At 35.8% G+C, this 20,202-nt stretch overlaps 3 protein-coding genes across 5 annotated transcripts; all 3 read right to left on the bottom strand.

The window, feature by feature from the left end:
* Positions 1 to 1,010: 1,010 nt before the first annotated feature.
* Positions 1,011 to 5,123, bottom strand: LOC141652480 (general transcription factor IIH subunit 2-like). 3 transcript variants are annotated; one of them, XM_074459981.1, is made up of 5 exons: positions 4,907 to 5,123; positions 3,776 to 4,089; positions 2,619 to 3,080; positions 2,130 to 2,505; positions 1,011 to 1,475 (listed from the first exon to the last, which is right to left on the bottom strand). In XM_074459981.1, the coding sequence occupies exons 2-5, from the start codon at positions 4,076 to 4,078 to the stop codon at positions 1,327 to 1,329; spliced, it is 1,290 nt and encodes a 429-aa protein (XP_074316082.1). In that variant the 5' UTR covers positions 4,079 to 4,089; positions 4,907 to 5,123; the 3' UTR covers positions 1,011 to 1,326. The 3 variants fall into 3 exon arrangements, with proteins under 3 accessions (XP_074316082.1, XP_074316081.1, XP_074316083.1); XM_074459980.1 differs by having other exon boundaries at positions 4,911 to 5,122; XM_074459982.1 differs by lacking the exon at positions 1,011 to 1,475 and adding an exon at positions 1,554 to 1,591 and having other exon boundaries at positions 4,911 to 5,122.
* Positions 5,124 to 5,923: 800 nt separating this feature from the next.
* LOC141652479 (putative E3 ubiquitin-protein ligase XBOS34) lies at positions 5,924 to 11,015 on the bottom strand. The gene is made up of 9 exons (XM_074459979.1): positions 10,682 to 11,015; positions 10,439 to 10,553; positions 9,778 to 9,858; positions 9,591 to 9,679; positions 9,361 to 9,461; positions 8,874 to 8,961; positions 8,175 to 8,277; positions 7,800 to 7,885; positions 5,924 to 6,767 (listed from the first exon to the last, which is right to left on the bottom strand). Exons 1-9 carry the CDS (start codon positions 10,781 to 10,783, stop codon positions 6,153 to 6,155), a joined length of 1,380 nt encoding a protein of 459 aa, XP_074316080.1. The 5' UTR covers positions 10,784 to 11,015; the 3' UTR covers positions 5,924 to 6,152.
* A 3,803-nt stretch (positions 11,016 to 14,818) lies between these two features.
* LOC141652478 (rho-N domain-containing protein 1, chloroplastic-like) lies at positions 14,819 to 18,161 on the bottom strand. The gene is made up of 2 exons (XM_074459978.1): positions 18,011 to 18,161; positions 14,819 to 16,323 (listed from the first exon to the last, which is right to left on the bottom strand). The coding sequence occupies exons 1-2, from the start codon at positions 18,048 to 18,050 to the stop codon at positions 15,116 to 15,118; spliced, it is 1,248 nt and encodes a 415-aa protein (XP_074316079.1). The 5' UTR covers positions 18,051 to 18,161; the 3' UTR covers positions 14,819 to 15,115.
* Positions 18,162 to 20,202: the final 2,041 nt, after the last annotated feature.

Here is a 20,202-nt window from a genome sequence, read left to right as displayed (position 1 = left end):
GCCGTTCGGAAGGTCGTACCGGAACCTGTTTCTTTTTCTCCCTATTTTTCAATCACGCGTCCGAGCTTATTTCAGTAATCAACCTGTTCGTTTTCAGCCTCAAATAACTACCTTTAATACATTTTTCACGATAATCCGAGTTTCGGCGAATGCTGGTTTGTGGCACACCGGCACCCCCAAATGTCTTCCGTTTGTGCTCAAACTTTGCGTGGTCGCTTTATCTGACCCGGGGAACTTTCTATGTGATTTCCGGAGAATTTTATTCCGGGACTCCGGAATCCCGAAAAACCGTGTATTATATACTTCAATTTCAGCCGTTCGGAAGGTCGTACTGGAACCTGTTTCTTTTTCTCCCTATTTTTCAATGGTGCGTCCGAGCTCATTTCAGGAATCAACCTGTTCGATTTCAGCCTCAAATAACGAGCGTGAAGTAAGGATTTTGGGCTAGCGGAATGTCAAATTGCTAGTTCTTTAAAAAAATAGGCTATGTCGGCCAAACAACATTACCTTATTGCTTCATGAGATCTTGCCTAAGGCCGGGATACAAGAGTTAGACGTACGTACGTGGTCTTACCCTTGTACTGGGTAATGGTCAAAACGGATACATAGTGACTCCCGTTTACACTATTAACAAATAATAGTAACAATTTTAATTCTAGACTAAATTACAGGTATGAACCTCCATTTCTAATATTTACGGAGTAACAAACTACTTTGGTATTATCCCATTACGTCAGTTTGTTTATGTGTCTTAATCATGTACCCGACTTGTTTTGACAATAACCTTGCTTTACCCGGTTATCTATAAACTCTATTAAGTATTAACACCGTGGAGTGAAACTAGTTAGTATGAAGTACTTTAAAAGTATTCACCCTTACCCTCCATATGGGTCGATTATGAAAATGTTTGGTACTGATTACAGTACTACTTGAACTTATCTTGTGTTTTTGGATGACCAGTAATGAAAATTGCATTGAATGACGAAGAAAATAGGATATCTTAGGCTCCATTGAAAACTCAAAATTGATATTATAATAATTAAAATGAAAAGAAACACAAACTAATAAATATTCTGTAACAAAGACCGTGTGAGAAACTATCTATTACCTAATTGTGTGAACAAAACACTAAAACAGACATACCTTCGACATGTCAAATTAACTCCCCATTGCTCAAAGTTGAACGACATACCTTTGGCCGTTGTTGAAGATACTAAATTACATCTAGTGAGACCTGAACCACTTCTTATGAGACTAATGACATTGTGCAGCACTTGATTAAGAAATCTCTTCATCCCCATTCAGGAGAAGGCCTATAGTGTTCTTTCACGCCACACCAACTTTCATGGAAGTAGAATGCCGTAAACTCTCACATCCAGGGCAATTATGTAAACTTTCATGAATGTATATGTCACAATCGAGGCAAAAGTACTTTTTGCATTTGGGGCAAGTAACACAGAAACTGATACTCGTCCCTGCATATTACCAAATAACCAAATTAAGAACCCTCCTAAAGAAACGCTACCCCGTACCAACTTAACAAGCTTGAAAAGAGTGATATATCCTACTCAAGCATGAAGATGGATTAGATCTGCAATGAGAAGCAAAAACTTTGATGGTAGTATTATGGTAGAAAAACATTGTCATTTTAGCAAATACAACTTTATGATCCAACCGGAATTAAATTACTATACCCACAAGAAGTTTTGTGATGTGAAATAATTAGGGAAAAGGGGTGCACCTATAAAGGCGTATCTTATCACCTCAAATGCGCACAATTACTCCCCTTTTTCAAGTTATAGCTTCTCCATAAACTTTCACTCTTCATCTTCAATTCATATGTCCAACAACTTCAATCACTTAGCTTATGACATTGCCTCAGATCCAGTAAGTTACACTTTTTAAACAGAGACTTGTCATCTTGTTCCGTAGGTATTTTTCAAGTTCTAGCACATATTTTTCTAACGAATCACAATTCATAAGTCACAACTCACAGATGCCCTACCACCTGCTTTTAGCGTAATTTTTACGGAGATATTTACCGCGAACAGAAAACACAAGTACTATTACTATAGACCAACAACATTACCAAATGAAAAAATAAATAAAAATTGCTTATAGATGCATACCAGGATTTTTGAGATTTTGCATGCAACCAAAACACTTTTGTGGTAATCTCTGTCCACCAAGATCTTTATTTGAGAAGGAAACTTCATCAAATGGTGTTACTGGGAACAAGTGGTGATATGACCTCGCCAAATGGGGAGAAGAAACAAGAGTCAAACCGCATATACGACATTCTGTTGGCAACTCACAGACACGTGCTTTGCATCTTGGACAAGTGTATCCACCTCCGACCTTAGCCTCTTTATGACATACACAAATTGAGACAATACCTTCTGCTGCTCTTTGAGGAAAACCCATCTTGATCAAGTTAGCAATTGCATATTCTGCAATGGCCGGAGGAGGTGGTGCATGTTCCAGTAACAATTCCTTCAGATGAGACTGCAAGAAAGGAAACCAAGTAATAAGATTCTTTAGGCAGAATAAACACACTCCAGCTTCGATTCTATCAGAATAAAATTTGATTTCCGACACTTTTCCAAACGCAAACTTACCTCATCAAGGGCAACAGAGTACGATCCACCAGTTTCTTGGCATATATGTTTGCATATAAACATTTCTGCTGAAAGTCCCACTATTGAACACCTAATTTTAGACTTCTTACATTTTTTAATGGTCTCCATTACATCCCCTGGATCACAAGTACTAAGAGCTGAATACACAATCAAAGCTTCACGATGACCGTATGATGGAATTAGATTCAGATTTTCATGAACAAGTTCTAGAGCATTCTGTAAAGATGCCTCTCCTGAACACTCCAATTTCCTCATCAATGCCTTAATATGAGACTCAGGACTTCCGCCCATCTCTGTTAAGTAGTCTGCAACACCATCTTTAATCATAACAAGACCTATTTGACTAAGTGGGTTCTGGTCAAAAAACTCGCGGATGAAAGCCTCGACATGTTTGGCAACAACAGCCATTCTGCTTGGTCGAAAATCCATCTCTGATCCTGCCTGAGAATAAAAATTTGCAGTTACAGCTATATGACACAGAAGCTTAGAAAGATGTCAGTAATATGAGTGAAAGTGAACTGAGCCTGCTAGAAGTTCCCTCGCAACCAGTTCAATCAAAGATTGGCTGAGCTCGGTCAAACCAAGCTCAAAGCTGATCCTGAGCCTAGGTTGTCCCAGTTTGAGCGAGCCCATTAAAGCTTGGATCGAAGAAGCTCCTTTGGGCTCATGATTAATTATTTTAAGTGTGTATAACAATATTTATTTCTATCAAAAGATATTTTATGAATTTGATTTGAAAGCAAAACAAATAAGAAAATACAGAATCAAACTGAATCTGAGTGATGGATACAAAATGCTAGTCTAACATTAACTGTGAGTAGTCCTCAAAGGAACTCGTGAATATATACGAATCATATCCCTTAGAAGCACCACAAGCAAGCAAGCCATGTAAACATTATATTTGTGGCCAGCCTCTCAAATCTCAACGTCAGAAAACCATTCTAAAGCCAAGAACAGATCCAATAACTGCTGATAGAAGTGCCGTGTTCTAAACACTCACTTATCAGGGAAACCGTATCAGCATAAATGCAATTCAAATAAACCTTTTTGAAAAAAGAAGTTTAAGAGAAACAACTAGCAATGGAACATAAGCAACTATGATCAGAATAATGCATAATTGCAAAGTAATCAATTACCCTTGAAAAGTCCATGACAATATATAAATAGCGGATCAACCCTTTCTGAATCCGAGTGGCAGTTAAGGCAGATGAGATGGCACGAAGTCTTCGACGATATTGTGCATGATAGAGTGACGTATTATCAATAGCCTGAAGAAGTCCAGATTCATCTTCTTGCAATGATTCCCACGATCTCTCATCAGCATATGTTCTTTCCCATGCAGCCATATCATTATCCCCATCTTCATCATCCTCTTCTTCATCTCTATCAGGCCGCTTACCTCTACTATTGCTGATCTCCCTATGTTCAATGCTATTCATGATCACCCAACCTAAGCATACAAGTCACTACCAATCAGTTGCAAAAAAGTCTGAATGCGACCAACTAAGTTTGCCATTGTTTCACTATATGACCGCGTACAATCATCTAACAGTCCCCCATACAATCAGGCCCGGTTCTGAGGGTCGTCTAGAGGGGCGGCGGCCTAGGGCCCAAGCTAGAAAGGGGCCTATTGTTCAGAGTTTTAAAATAATAATAGTGGTAGGAAAAGAATAAAAATCTAATTTAGTAAAAACGAAGCAATGCTTTTCTAATTTCTCACCCTGACTAACTACCCTCCTTTTTTTTTCTAAGACCCGAATTCCCAACTCTTTTCTTCTTTAATTGGAAATTTAGAATTAAAAAACTCATCTTCTAATTCCTAAGCAACGGTTTCTTAATTTCAATGGCCCAAGATATAAGATATATGATCACTGATTAACTGATTTAGTCGATCATAACCTTAAAGCTTTGATTGAGATGGTCTTCAAATGTGGTAGGGTGAGGCTCTTGATAAAAGTTAACGCCTTAATTAAGAGTTAATCTTCTTCCACTACCACCACCCTTAATCCACCTTACACAACCCCAATAACTGCAGCAAACCCACTATCAAAGTTTAAAGCATTCATTCATTAACTAGCACACTCTTGGACAAATCATCATCAGTAAAATCAGATGAAACATATGAAATTAAGAGCAAATTAATATCAATTGAATAGCAAATTAATAGAGTACTAATTTAAGGGCAAATTCGTTTGAATAGAAAACTGAATAGCAAATTCGTATGAGATTCAATTCAATTAAAAACAATAAAAAGATTAAAATCATACTTACTAAATAATTGATGGATTCGAAATAGGAATAAAAAAAGAGGGATTTATCATTTATCCTTCTTGCTGGTCGTCGTCTTCGCCGGTCACTATCGTCGTCGGCTGCCGTTTAATCTCAGTTTATGGTTAGAGGTGCGTTTAGGGTTAGAGCCTAAATTTAGAGGTGGGTTTTCGGCTCATTGGGATGTTGGTAAAGAAACACCGTCAAATATGAGACCATACTTTACACCGGTTGAGATTTTTTTGTCCAAATATTTAACCGTACTAAATTTATTCATAAAAGTAAAGGGAAAATGAAAGTAAGAGGAAAAATTATGGGGAAAGTAGCAAATTACCCCCAAACGAGTTTGTAGTTCTTGAGTCTGATATCACTGAGGGCTCTTGTCGAGTTTTGGAGCACACTTCTATTCTACTTCCTCATGCTCTTCAAGGTATTTATTTGCTCTCTTTTCCGATTTCATTCTTTGGCTTAGCATTCTAGGCTTATATTAACATCCAAATGTTGTGTCAAACATATTGTGGGTGTAGTTAGTCTACCCTAAGACGAGATAAATGTCACCATTTTGTAATAAAAAGTTATCTTACTGATAAAACTTACATGTTTCTTATTTTTTCAGTGATTTTAAGTGAATATTACCAATGATGCAGCTTATGGACAAATCCTGAATAACTTGCTTGGTTAAACCTGGTAAGTAATTAAATCAACACGCCCGGCCACGCTTTCGTTTTTATTATCATCCATACAAGTGCGCTGCGCTCAAGTAAAAGTTTGATCGATGAATCGTTGCTTATCTATTGGACATTTCTCGGGTTTTTTTATAAATTATAGATAAGCGTTTCGACTTTGGATGCTGCTGATTTCCTCTTAACCTTCAACATTAGTATGATATATGTGTTTTTGGTCGGAGACTGATGTCGAGGCTTTTCATTTACATCGATGACCGGCACTTGATGAATTTCACCAAGTATGGTTTATTGTTCTCGAGTTGTTGACATATAATGTGATTAATGTCGAGGCCTTTCTACATCAATTTCACTGTGGCCCTCTTAGGGGAAAAAAAAGGTTTACAAACTATCGGTATAATACTATAATATGACCCATCGATCTTACAGATTCACATGGATCGATGAAAAAACTCGTACTTTGCTGGCACTAAAGGTGCACCTACACTTAACCTCCCTGATCCCGTGACCATCTGAGAGACGAGGCAAAAACCAGAAAAGTGTGACTATCACTTAGACGGAGTTAAACCGCGTAAACTCTTATAACCTGATCAATCTTAGCTCGACAGACTGGACATTCTCCCTTATTGGTTCTAATTTCTGTCAAGCAAGACATGCAACCAGCCATATGACCACACGGAATGCATGCCCCCTCAACCGGGGCATCCCAACATATAACACAAGAACCCTCCTCGCTTTTACCATTCCCTTTGTTGCCGGTACTTGTTTCGCCTTGAGGTTGAGGTGCAGGACCGACGGGCGTCGAGTCGATTTCAGGATAATGGATGGGGCCTTCATCTAGAATATCACCCGGCAAAGGAGGTGCTGACGGGACAGCAGAGACGGGATGTGGTCGATTAACATCGTGGATGGCGGGACTGGCACTAGGGCCCCACCCATTATACTCGTCTGTAGTAGCGGGTTGATCGGTCCATCCACTGGTGCTTGCCTTTGAGATTGGTGGGCCACTCATTGAACCAGGGCCCCGTCCATTGTGAGTAGTAGTATTACTAGAAACATCACCCCATCCATTTGTAGTGTCTGTCGGGAGGCTTGGTTGGGCGTTAGAGACTAGAGGAACTACTGCATCTGGCAAAGGGAGAGCTGCATCCTGGGACTGTAAAGGCGGAGGCGTAACCTGTATAATTCACAATAGATATTGTTTGATGAGTCGAATTATGAAAGTTTATGGCATCATATAAAATATGGGTCCGAGTCTAAATTCTAAAACAGGTCGTCATGGTCTAATCTTGGTCATTCATCGTAAATGCGGCCGATGCTACCTCAAAATATACAAGACCAGCCAAATTCAACTGAAATCCCCATCCAATTACCCATTAACAGCAACATTATATAGTGTTATCATGGAACCATCTGTCCGTCTCATATGAGAATTTGTGACCTTCAAAACCTTAGTAATCGGTCATGACCGGTGTTGCAAAATCCTAAACTAGGAGTACCAAATAAATAAAAAGAATGTACAGTTTGAATCCATTTTGATGTAATATAATTCTTATAAAAATTCTATAATACAGTTTGAACCCATAAAAAGAAATACATCTTTTAAGCATGTGGTATACTATGCTATTAAATGAAATGATGTCAAAAGTGATCAGTTCCTATATGAGGCATGAATACTGGTTTTAGTCTATGAGATTAGAGGTTGTGCATTGTTTTGAATTTTGATGATGATCAAAGAAAATTAAACAGTGAATATAACGTTTTCGTATTTTGTTCTAAAGTTGGGCAAATGACGGTTAGTTTAGGTGGTAAACTCCCGAAGCAGTCGTACACTCGTACTCATGACGGAGGTTTGAAATGTTGTCGGCATCAAAACTGCGCTTGTGGTCCCTTCACACCACCAAAATTAAAAGTTGGGAGATGCCCAATTTAGGGAAATTATCAGGCCAACCACCCCCAACCCCAGCGACATAACAATAACTTTTATGCAAGTTATGCTACTTAGACCTCGGCTAGAAGTATCCGAGTTAGGCGAACATGACTACTTAAAAATAAAAATAAATAAAATAATAAAATAAATCATGTTTTGGCTCAACATGAAGTTATATGCCATGCCCATTTCCATGTCAGAGTGTCGCACAGGGGGTACCTTGAGAAAATTAGATGGCAATGACCTCCTAAAAGTAAACCACGTCAAAGAGTAAAATACCTCAAGAAACCCTTTACAGGCTTTGTATAGCTGAGTGAATTGCCGCCGGTCTCCCTCGATGGCAGAAACAAATTTATAACGAGTTCCTGAAAAAGGAGACTGAACATCTTTTAGAGATATCAGAGGGAGAAGAGGTGATTGGGAGAATAAAACAAGCGAAAAAGGACTTTGTAGAATAGACACAATTCATTCAAATGCTCTGCATATCTTTCAATTCTATAAGCTAAAAAAAAGCCCCGATAACCGAATAGGTATGAACTCTCTGACAATTGACAAGCTCTAAGGGAATCATAAAATTTGCGGCAAAAGTAGAAAAGCAATTGAAATGCAGGAAAAGAGAAGAAATTGCTTGGAAATTATAAGTAATGATGTTACCACTGGACTCGTTGACAATGACCAAGGCAGGATCTGGCTCCTGAAATTTTGGTTCTGCAATTTGACACTTCCATAGAGCAATGACAGTATGAGGCTGTGGATCCTGCTCATCACAAAATTTATCTTTTATTACGACTTTTCTCAGAAATTTGATGCACGAAGTCCTTACATGAATAAACTATACAAAATGAATGCTAAAGACACGTGCTTGTATTTAATCGAAATAAAAGGAGATCAAAGGAATAGCAACACAACAAGGGAGTCTTCTAGATATATATAGCATCAATAATACGCAATCCTAGAAAAGAAACCCTTTAAAAATATCTTGAGGAAGCAAGATAAACTACTCTATGCCACATAGAAAAGCCGAACGCCCCTCTTAAGGCCATAATTCAAAAGAATAGCTAAGCAAGTTTATCCAAAGAAACTTTCTCCCTTGTTCCACTGAACGGAATATATGTACACAGGAAAAGTCGACTCGTGAAAGGTCTGTACAGTAGAAGGCTTTTGCTTTGCCTACAACATGACAAGGAGTCGAGGAAGAACCTACTCTCATGTTGATTCGCAAAAAGATGAGAGAACTACATAAGGAGAACAACAGAGTAGCAAATTTCTAGAGCGCAGCAACTCAAAACAAGATTACAATCTTTGGCCCTCATACTATATCACAGATTTTCAGCTATGAGTTCTGTAGCATACCTGGGGACTATTATAAAGTGCGAGTTCTAGTTTCGGAGGCTTGTTTGGGGTTGGCAAGTTGCAAGGAACAACCACCGCCCAGCACTTCCTGTAAAGCAGAGAGGAAGAAGAAGAAATAAATCACCCAAACTCTTCCTTGTCACAAACGAATGACACAAACCCTCAACATTGCTAATTTTAATGCACTAACAAATGACAACCATCATCAAAAAAATGACTTGAGATCGGCTGACATGAATCATCATTTGAAACTGTCCATGATAAGTAAAATAATGATTCAGAAATTAAAATTAACACAAAAAAGGTCATCATCTTCATCCCCTCCACGTCTATGTCCAGCTACTTCTCAAGGGTGTTCTCATAAAATTCTTTTAGATTTCAAAAACTCGGGATTGACAGAAAGAAGATATACATTTTCGTCTTTTCGAGCAAGAAGGGAAGTATACCTCTATATGAAAAATGTAAATAAGGTTGAGGAGAATCTTACTTTGACCTCTTTCTTGATAGCCTTTGAGGAACCAATGATTCAAGAATGCCAGGCACAGCTGTAATCTCGCGCATATCTCCAGAGAAATAAGAGACGTGAGCCTGAGGGTAAGGGGAACAGAATAATAGGGAAAATAGGGAGAGGATAAGAAGCAAAACATAGTTAGGAATGAATCTTTTAACTTTCGAACCTATTATGAGTACTTGGTAAAAGTAAATATATAACTGTACCTCAATTGCACGGACGACATTACAATGCCCCTTCACTCTAGCCACATCCAATGGTGTTTGACAATCATCATTTCTCACAAAAGGGTTCGCTAAAAATTTACAGTATTATTTCGTTACCAAATGCAAAATGTTCAAAAATAACCCACCCAAGATACAACTAAGACAATCTATGAAACAACAAATTTACCTCCGTGTGAGAGGAGCAACTTAACAGTGCTGTCAAGACCTCTTTTTGCAGCATGATGCAACGGTGTTCCTGCATGACGCCCTAACACGCAAATGGAAACTCTTAAGATTGGCAAAGAAATTACTAAACCGAGTCACTATTAGGCTCAAATCCTTAACAGTATACACTCTTTCAACAAACCGTAATCTACAAGCAAAGCTATAACTTTGAAAATCATGTCCAAGCTAAAACTCGGTTATTGTAGCTGCTGAAGGTTCATTCAATCTTGAATTCACTCATTCACTCGCACTCGACAACGTCTAACAACAAGAAAAACATCATTTCACCAAAATTGAGCTTATATCAATCTCAATACAAATATACTAATGGCTCAAAACCATTTCATCATTGTATAACAAAAATGTAATAAGCATTCAGCAACTACTCCCTCCGTCACTTCGTCCCAATCATTTATTTACCTTTAATTAAAACACTCCTCTCAGTGAATAAAAAAGAAGGTCGCAAATGAGTGAAACGGGAGAGTACATGCAAATATAGACAGGAGTTTCGTCACTTGTAAAACCGTTTTATACAAAAATTTTGTAAAACGGATTCATTAACCCGTCTTACAAAATACAAATACTTGTGTAAGACCGTCTTATGCATAAGAAACGAAGCTTACCAGGACGATACGCATTAACATTAGCACCCAATTCAATAAGAACTTTAGCAACAATATACAACCTAGGATCCATGGAAGCCACAATTAATGGAGTTTTCCCTTCTTTATCAATCCACTATACAAAAATCAAAAACAAAACAAACCCACAAAATTATTAATGAAACCCACAAAAATATAATCAAAATAATAAAGATTACACTAAAAAAAATTCAATCTTTCATATAATAATATTATTATAATTACCTCAAGACGAGCTCCTTGAGTTGAAAGAGCTTTAATTGTATCAACATTTCCTTCAATTACTTGTTGATAAATCAATTCATCTTTTGAATTTTGTTGTCCCATTTAAAAATTTATAAATTAGAAATTTTAATTAGGTTTTGTTCCCAGAAGAAAAATGTTTGATTAATTATGAATTATTGATGGTTCTTAATTAGAGAAGATTTATGGAATGGTAGAAGTGTTTGCTTGAAATTCCTGGTCAGTGTGAGCCTTGTGCCTTAACGAGGAAGGATCTGGGTTTATTTTTTTTTATTTTTTTATTTTAAATTTTTTTCCACAGTTGTCAACCGTGTATAATTCTCTCGTCCGTGTTTGCCAAAGAAGTTTAAGGATCAAGCTCATGATCTCATGAGTAAGGGATGAGGTGCTCAGCTACCACACTAAGCTCAATTGGTTATCACCGAGTTTATTATATACGTGAAATTCTTTAGACACCGGAATATAATGTCGTGTCATCATTTAGAGTAAATTAACGAAAAAATGTACTCCATTTGTCTCGATCATTTGTTTACTTATTCCGTTTTAAGGTGTTTCAATCAATTGTTTACCTTTCTATTTTAGGATTGTCTTTGATGGCAATTTGATCCTTCAATTTCAATTTGGTCCACTGATTATCTAATAATTGGTCTGTAGAACATAATCTAAGTGAAATAAAAAAAAATATACTCCCTCCTATTCTAAATAACCCTCCCTATTTCCTTTTTCGTCAATTCACAATACTCTCCCTATTTCCTTATTTGTCAAACTTTTATATTTATTTTAATCACCTCACCCCACAACAATACCCCACAATACCCATACTTTATCTTATTTTAATCACCTTACCCCACAACAATACTTATTTTAATCACACAATACCTTCCCTCTCTCCAATCTCCTACCCCCACACAAATACTTTACCATTTAATACTCCCTTCCTTAATTCTTGTGCCCCCCTTGAATAGGGAGGGTTATTTAGAATAGGAGGGAGTATTAATTAGGGAGTACAATGACATGATTTATTAGATATATCTAAAAATCTAAGTCCCCATGTCATAATTAAAGTACATGAACTAGTTTTTTTTTTTTTTTTTTTTTTTTTTTTTTTTTTTTTTTTTTATTTTTTTTTAGGTAAGAAAACCAGTACATGAACTAGTTGTGTACAATGACATGGTTTATTAGAGTTGACCGCCCTAGTAAAATGAGAAAAAAACAATGTACATCAGATGTACTATCTCATACTTCATTTAATGACTTTTTTTGTTTTTGTGTATTTTGTTTCAATTCTATAGAATTTATAAATTACATTTTAGTTTTACGATGTCATAAATCAAGTTTTTCTGAGCTTATATGTAATTTTTTTGAGTTATAATGTAATTTTTTGAGATTAATGTTTTAAGTAAATGAACTCAAAATTTTTATAATAAAACTAAAAATTTTCAAATTAAAACTCAAAAACTTTATCTTAATGCTCAAAAACTATAACATCTGATGTGATGTACTACATCAGATGTATGATCAACTTACTGTAGTAAAATTAATAGTAAGTGGACAATACAAATACATCAGATGATAGTTTTTGATCGTTAAGATACAAATTTTGAATTTTGTTTTAAAAATTATGAGTTTTATTAGAAAGTTTTTGAGTTCTTTCTTTTAAACATAAAACTAAAAAAATACAAATAACTTTAAAACATTACAATATAAGTTCAGAAAAAATTGAGTTTTGGCGTTAAAAAACTAATATGTAACTTTTAAACTTTATAAAACTCGAAAAAAATACACAAAAACTCAAATATATATGGAGTCTGATGTAATACATCCGATATCCGATGTAAAATTCTTTTTCTCTAAATCTGCTAACGATAGCAAGTTTAAAAAATGAATTATATAAGAGACTAATAATAAAATAGTTGTGGCAGAATAATGTAAATCGTGGCAAATGTGAATGCATTGTGCCAATATACTAGACGAACAATAAGAGGGAATTTCAAGAATTTGACTTATAAGCAAGAATTTTGAGGAATCATAAAAGGGGATCGAGTTATAGCCCTAATTCATTTTGAGGGATCGTAATTAATTGTCAACAATAACAATAACGGAATGTTTAGATTGTGATTATACTGTAATTAACTGGAAACACTAACAATGGCAGATTCCGAAGACTTGATTTTAAGAAACAATTTTATGCAATCGTAATCTAATTAATAACAGGGAAAGAAAACCAACTAAATAGAAACTACACACATGGAATTACAAGAATTCGGTATAAGTGGTGATTACTTTCGGGTGAGGGTCAGTGTTTGTTTTGCAGACATGATTCGTGGTACAAAAGTCCTTGTAGGTTTGTTGATTCCCGATCCCCAACCTCGCTTTCGGTAAAGATAATTGTATTTGATTTTATCAGTAACTTTCACCGTCACCGGAACCACCTTTTTAGGAGGCATATATGTTGAGAGTAGAGTAGAAAAATTATAAATTGCAAAGAAAACCCTAAACGAACAATAAGAATTCCAAGAATTTAAGACACAATCGTAACCTAATAAAGGGAAAGAAAACCCAACTAATTTTGAGCAATAATAACCTAATTATGCATAATCCAATGAAATAAAAAAAAAAGAATTTTTATACCTATGGCTATGGCGAAAACCAGAGATATCGTAGAAGAAGGGTAGAAGACGAAGGAGGAAGCGAATTTTTTTGTGACCGTTGGAGAAGGTTCAAAGAAGCATAAAACAAAAACCTTATATTATACTAGTATATATATAGTGAATTGTCCGTCGGTTAATGTCTAGGATTTAGTCAACGGGAGGTAATGGAATGTAATATTACTAGATTTGGCCCGTTATTTTATGCAACTTGGCCCGATCCGGCTTGGCCTTGGCCCGTCGTTCGCTCGGGCCTGGTCCGAGTGCTAAAATTTCAGCCCGGCCCGACATTTTAGCAAATAAAAAAAATTGGTAAGGCCTGCCAGCCCGACCCGCCCTTGGTCCGCCTCGGGTCCCGGTCCGAGTCAAGCATATCCTAGCCCGGCCTGGCCCGGGTCTGACCATGAGAGCTCGGCACCCCCGGCCAGTCCAAGTACAGATTTAAATATTACTAGCTTTAATATTACTAGCTTTTAAAACCGTGTACTGCACGGATGGTAATGAAATGTAATATAATTTTTTGCAAATTACAGTCTTATATAATTTTTTTTTTTGCAAATTATATCCAGAATTTTATTTCTAATGATAAATTACAGCCAAAACTTTAAATCCGGTTGACAATCGACTTCAATTTGAATTTTTGTCACTTAATTTCATTTTTATTGACGACAATACCCTTACCCTTATCTTATACTCCGTGTCTATCTTGACTATCTATAATAATAAAGAAAGACTCTTATTAGGTAAGCAGAATGCAAAATATAAGAAACGCTCACCATTATTCAAATTGATAAGCCGAATGAGTATTAGCGCATTCTACGCCCTTTATGTAATAGGAGTATCTCTCAAATGTTATAGCGTTAATATTTTCTAAACTCGAATTTCGGGACGAAGTTCTTTTAAGGGGTAAGATTATAATACCCTAAATAATTTGTTAATTGTATTATTATTTCTCATTTTGAAGAGAAATAGCTTTAGCCTTTACTTATTTTATATTCTTGAAGAATGGATTTTCGAGTCAAGTTTTAATTAAAGACTTTGTAAAAGATTTATTCCATTTTGTTTTCATTTGTATAAAACAGACTTTTTAACATCCATTGCAGATTTGCAGTTGCAGGTGATCAAGTGATCAACCAAAGAGGCAAAGACAACCTTTTCATTGATTTAACAAAAAAAAATTGTAAGAACCAAACGGAAAATTACAGGTTAACTCTCTTTAACTTCCGGTAATTTCGTCCTTAAGTCACTAAGGTATACCAGAATCATCACTTTCAAATCAGTGCATTAAGTCACTAAGGTATACCAGAATCATCACTAAGGTAACTTCCGGTTATTTTCGCTTTGTTAGGGGTTCGATTCAAAATAGAACTATTTGTATTGATGGACATTATCCAAATCAGTGCATTATAAGCAAGTGAACATCATTACTCATATAAGTACCCTGCAAATGCAACTAAATGGGATGAATCAACACCAGAAAAATATCAGCAAGTCTTCAATCATTTTGTTCAGTAAGCAAAAAAGATACTACCATTTAAACAACAGTTTTACAGAATTCAAAACTTTCACAAGAATAATCTAAAACATAACCTCAGAAACTGTCAACTTTATACCTATTCTAGTAAACATTCATTGCAGATTTGCATTCAACCAAAGAGGCAAAGACAACCTTTTCATTGATTTAACAAAAAAATTGTAAGAACCAAACGGAAAATTTCCGGTTAACTCTCTTTAGTCTTTAACTTTCGGTAATTTCGTTCTTAAGTCACTAAGGTATACCAGAATCATCACTAAGCAATCCAATTAACTCAGACTTCTTCAACTTGGAAAAACCCTTCATACCTCGGGATTTTGCAAGTGCCCTCAGTTCCACTAGCTTCATACCATTCAAATCTTTGACTTCATGATATTTCTTTTGTACATCTTTTTCATCATAAGCATCTACTTCCGCCTCTAATAAGTCACCTTCACCCACAGACCCAATTTCCGAGTACACTTCTTCTTCCTCTTCCTCTTCCTCTTCCCCTTCCTCTTCCGCTTCCGCTTCTTCTACTTCTTCTTCTTGCACTACCTCTAACCCGGATGCAATATCCAAAATTGGATCCACATAAGACTCCAACTCCGACTCAGACTCAGACTCAAAGTCAGGGACTGGTTCATAATAAGACCCGTTTGTGTTTACATCTAGTTCAGGCTGAACCACAGAATCATGGCTTAACTCAGTAGAGACAATGGGCTCAAATCTAACCTTAGGAACCGGAGACCTACGGCTGAAATTTGAAACTGGCCTGCCAAAAGAAGGTTTCGGGGCTTCTTCAGACACTTCCTTAACAACCCTAGTGGGGCTTGAAAAACTCCTACTCTCATCCCCATAGCTTTTCCTACCATTAACTTTACTAGGGCGGTCAACTCTGAATTCACTGGTATTTCCACCGTTGACTTTTCTTTGACCTTGCTCGGATGAATGTTTTCTCAGAAGCTTAAGGAGAGAATCAACGGTTTCACTCTCTTTGTTTTGTCCTCTCACAGTATCAAGCTTCTTCTCTTCTTTCATAGTCGATCTTTCACGAAGTTTAGCTTGAACCTTCCGAAAAAGTTCGACAATCTCCTTTTCTTTTTGTCCAGGAGCAACAGTGGAATTGGACTGTGGACTGTTAGACAGAGAAAGTATTGGCCCATTTTTTGTGGATACGAACTCAGATTCACCTAGATGACTATTCTCAGAGTTGTCTCTCTCTTCATTATATCTATTTCTATTTCGAGAGTATATATTTCGGTTCCGTGGAAAATCCGGGTTTCTTCTCTGACTATTGGAGCCTGCCTTGCAGACAAACGGCGTGTGCTTCAAAGAACGCTTTGCATTTATTATTTTCACTTGACATGATTTAAATACACTTCCAGCACCTGAACATATGGAGCCTGGTTTTCCTGAAACCCTAAAGCAGGGGATCGTGCTGGTCTCAGATGGTCCATAGCCTACCAAATGGAAGACCAAAAGATAAGTGAAACAATCATACGGACTCTACAAAAGAAAGGGTTACAAAACATGAACCACTGCACCTATACAAGTATCAATTCATTGACGTTATTGACAGAGTTGCAGAACAAGTTGCGACTTTTGAACGGTTATTTCCTCAACATGTATGTAGCCATCTAATATTTCAGTAAATACCCTCAGTTGCATATTTCAAGTCCCAAAGTGAGAAAGTAAATATCAGTAACTCCAGCAAGAGTAATTTCACAAACCCACAAGAGTACATTTTAATATTTTACATACGATAACATACAAGATGCACTGACTGGCAACATTAACGTAAAATACACGGACACTCATAGTAACCCCTAGTTTGCTTGAAGGAATTGGATAGGTGAAGGTTAGGGGATAAATTCCTTTGTTTGGTTATCAATTAGGCTGGACTGTTTGAGAGATTCAACAGGGAAGCATATGTTTTACTCCCTCAAGCTAAAACAAAATCCTTCATTTCTCTCCGACCTAATTTCCTTTCCCTCCGACGCAATTAGCTATAAGGGAAAGCGTTCCTTAGAGCTCTCTTTCCCTCCATATCCTTCCATCCAAACAAACGGTACAAGTCGAAAAACAATCTAGAAATGAAATACATGTAAAACCCCATCTCTAATTCAATACTCCTACATAGGTCAATACAAGCATACAACTCAAACATAACACAAAATCTTCTATAAGGCGGTTTTACAATCAAGGCCTACATAGTTCTTTCATGGATGATTTTACTGTAACTTAAACTTAAGTGTAAAACCGTTTTACACAACACCACTTACGAAACCCTTCGGGTGTGTTTGGATAACAAAAGTGGAGGGAAAGGGAGGGGAGGGGGAAGGAGGGAAGAGAAAGAGAGGTAAGGGAAGGGGAGGGCAAATGGAGAGTAGGTGTTTGGATACAATTTCCTTCCAAATCTTGCCTATTGTGGAGAGATTTTGATATGCCTTGGAGGAGGGAAAATGTATCCCTCCAAATCTCTCCCCCTCCATTTCCCTCCACCCTTATTTGCTATCCAAACAAGGGAGTTTAAATCCCATACTCTCCCTCCCTTTCTTTTCCCTCCAAATCACTCAATCCAAACACACCCTTCGAGGTCCATTACTATACAACACTAAGTATAAACAACCTTAAATTTCCCACTTGCTTCTACGACTATCAAAGAAACTTACGAAACCCTTCGAGGTCTAGAGTCGACACACAACACTGTTATTTCTACAAACACTTGGTGTGCATAACCCATAGCTTCTAAAACACCAAAATTAACACAGAAAACAACTTTTTTTAGCTCAAATAATGAGTTCCCACTAAGGTAAGAGCTACCTAATTGATTCCTCACTCACTCATTTGACAAAATTCCAACAATTTGATTAATCTTAATTATCAAATACCACCCATAATATGCTATAAATAACAGAAATTGGAATAATTAACAAAACAAATTAGATAATAAACTTAAAATGAGATTAATTTCTATGTAATTTAGCGTTGAATCATTAAAAATTTAGAGTAAAATTCAAATTCACATAATATGAGAATATTTGGGTGGTAAATTACAGAGAAATGATGTGAATTGAATCGAAAAATGTACAAATTTGAAACAAAAATAGGGATGAAAAAGCGAGGGAAATGGATTGAAAAGGGTACCTTGAACGTAGGTAGAGATGAGATTTAGGGTTCCAGACATATCTTCCAAACCTTAATTTCAATGGCGGATTCTTCGATATTTTCGCGCGTTCACGGGAGTGTTCGTTGTAACTTGTCGTCAACAACCCTTTTTATTTTATTTCTTTTAAATAACCTGATAACAACACACTCGAAAAATATAATGTCGGAATGTGATTTACCAGTCTGTCTTATTAAAGACGGATACTATCCGTCTATAGCATAAACGGATAGTGTCCTTCTCACAAATAAAAGTGGGTAGTGCAAGTGGGGTATTCATTTCCCACCCACTTGCACTACCCATTTTCATTGGTGAGAGGAACACTATCCGTCTATAGCTATAGACGGATAGTGTCTGTCTATAATGAGAATTTGCGGTGATTTAGATGTTCCCTTGCAAATTACTTCCTCCCAATTTTCACAACAGTAAATAATCATCTCAAAATAAAAGTTGCAAAAAAGCGAACACGTAAATTCCTTGACCTGATAAAAATGGCCCGACCTGAATAATCGACTTGAACCTGACCACCTGAACTTGACCCGAATCCGAATTGACTCAACATAGTAAAATCCGATCTGAATGTTTATTGTTGTAAACTGATTATTATCCACAAATCTACCTAGTATAAAAGCTAGGTTCTTTCAAGGCTTCTCATTGGCTGAAATTTTTTAGAAATTTGGCCAATATAGGACCCACCATGTTCTATACACCATTTAATTACCCTCTCTCCTCTCATCTCCTCCACTCAATTCAAATCTCAAAAATTACTCCGAAGAAAACGATTTTGAGTTTATTTTAAACGTTATTTTGATAATAAAATCAATGTATTAATACTCCGTATAATCTAAGCTAATCTAATTTGAATTAATATAATCTAATTCTTTTAAATGATCTCAAGAAAGTTATAACAAATATTTAACATCTAAAAATTACTTATGTTTTTTTTAAAAAATTGTTTTAAAATTTTCAAAAAAATCCGAAAACTAAATTTAACAATTTATTTCAAAAAATTCTCTTTAAAAATCCTGTAATTCAGTATAGGAAAAATATGCCATTAAACCATAAAAAACTTATATAAAAAATAAGATTTAGGAATTTAATTGATAAATATTCTTCAGAAAATATCCAAGTCATTTAAATTTAATAGATTTGATTTCCGTTCTTAGAAATACTCTATTGTTTTGTCAAAAAAAATAAAATAAAGAAACTTCAAAAAAGGGGAAGATTACATTCAAAATATGGGATTTTTTTAAAATTAACAAAAATAAGTTTTAAATAAATGAAAAAAATAATTTAAACATAATATAGGCAACGAAATAAAGTAAAAAGAATATTATTTAAAAACACATACTTACTTATATTGAGTAATTTTATTTAAAAAAATAATACTCATTAGATCTATGATATTCACTAATAATTTTATAATTTATAAAAAAATAAAAAATCAACTTTTAGAAAAATAACCATCAGATCTATGAGAAATTGAATAGAAAAAAATCACAGAAACATGAACAAAAAATGAAACCAACATGGATGATAGTGAGAGACATTGACAATTAGGTAAACATTATCGAGTAAGGAGATGATATATTGTTTAAAGAATGAGGATTATAGAGAGAAGTTATAGGGACTATGAATCCATGAGATTTACGAGAGATAAAGTTGAGACAGAAGTGAGAGAATGAGTTTGAGGGAGTGATATAATGACGGTGACTGGTGACGGTGTGTTTGATGAGAGAGAGCGAGGGAGAAAGAGGCGTGTGAAGTATGTTAGGTTAGCATTACTGATTTACTACTATTAGGTGAAGGTGGCGGCTTTGGCGATATGTACTGGGATTTTAATGGGTTAGTTTGAGGTTGTTTAAGCCTATTTTAATCATATTTAGATTTTGAGCCAACAGTTTGTTATTCAACCTATTTAGATTGACACGAATTATAGAGTAAGACGGATCACCCTGTGAGACGGTTTATTTCTACAAATAAACTATTTATCTAATATCAGTGGCGGACCCAGGAGTTTAAGAATGGGAGTGCACACTTGAAAAAACGAAAAACTTCGGACAACATAAAAAAAATGATTCAACTGCATCATTGTCATTACATAGTAAACATCTTGCCAATTTTTTTTACCAATGATAAGGATTTGAAATCATCCTAAAAGTTAAAAATCGTC

The sequence above is a fragment of the Silene latifolia genome, chromosome 4 (genome assembly GCF_048544455.1).
Source record: "Silene latifolia isolate original U9 population chromosome 4, ASM4854445v1, whole genome shotgun sequence".
Lineage (NCBI taxonomy): Eukaryota > Viridiplantae > Streptophyta > Magnoliopsida > Caryophyllales > Caryophyllaceae > Silene > Silene latifolia.
This window is presented reverse-complemented; position numbering and strand designations above follow the sequence as displayed.

What these genes read in the sequence shown, in the direction of transcription:
- LOC141652478 (XM_074459978.1), bottom strand. Translation starts at nt 18,050, where the DNA reads ATGTCTGGAACCCTAAATCTCATCTCTACCTACGTTCAAG. An exon ending in CATCTCTACCTACGTTCAAG is followed by an intron (nt 16,324 to 18,010) that starts GTACCCTTTTCA and finishes TCCATTTGGTAG; the next exon opens with GCTATGGACCATCTGAGACC.
- LOC141652480 (XM_074459981.1), bottom strand. Translation starts at nt 4,078, where the DNA reads ATGAATAGCATTGAACATAGGGAGATCAGCAATAGTAGAGGTAAGCGG. An exon ending in TTGTCATGGACTTTTCAAGG is followed by an intron (nt 3,081 to 3,775) that starts GTAATTGATTAC and finishes TTTTATTCTCAG; the next exon opens with GCAGGATCAGAGATGGATTT. An exon ending in ACTCTGTTGCCCTTGATGAG is followed by an intron (nt 2,506 to 2,618) that starts GTAAGTTTGCGT and finishes CCTTTCTTGCAG; the next exon opens with TCTCATCTGAAGGAATTGTT.
- LOC141652479 (XM_074459979.1), bottom strand. Translation starts at nt 10,783, where the DNA reads ATGGGACAACAAAATTCAAAAGATGAATTGATTTATCAACAAGTAATT. An exon ending in TGTTAATGCGTATCGTCCTG is followed by an intron (nt 9,859 to 10,438) that starts GTAAGCTTCGTT and finishes TTTGCGTGTTAG; the next exon opens with GGCGTCATGCAGGAACACCG. An exon ending in CCTGTAAAGGGTTTCTTGAG is followed by an intron (nt 6,768 to 7,799) that starts GTATTTTACTCT and finishes TGAATTATACAG; the next exon opens with GTTACGCCTCCGCCTTTACA.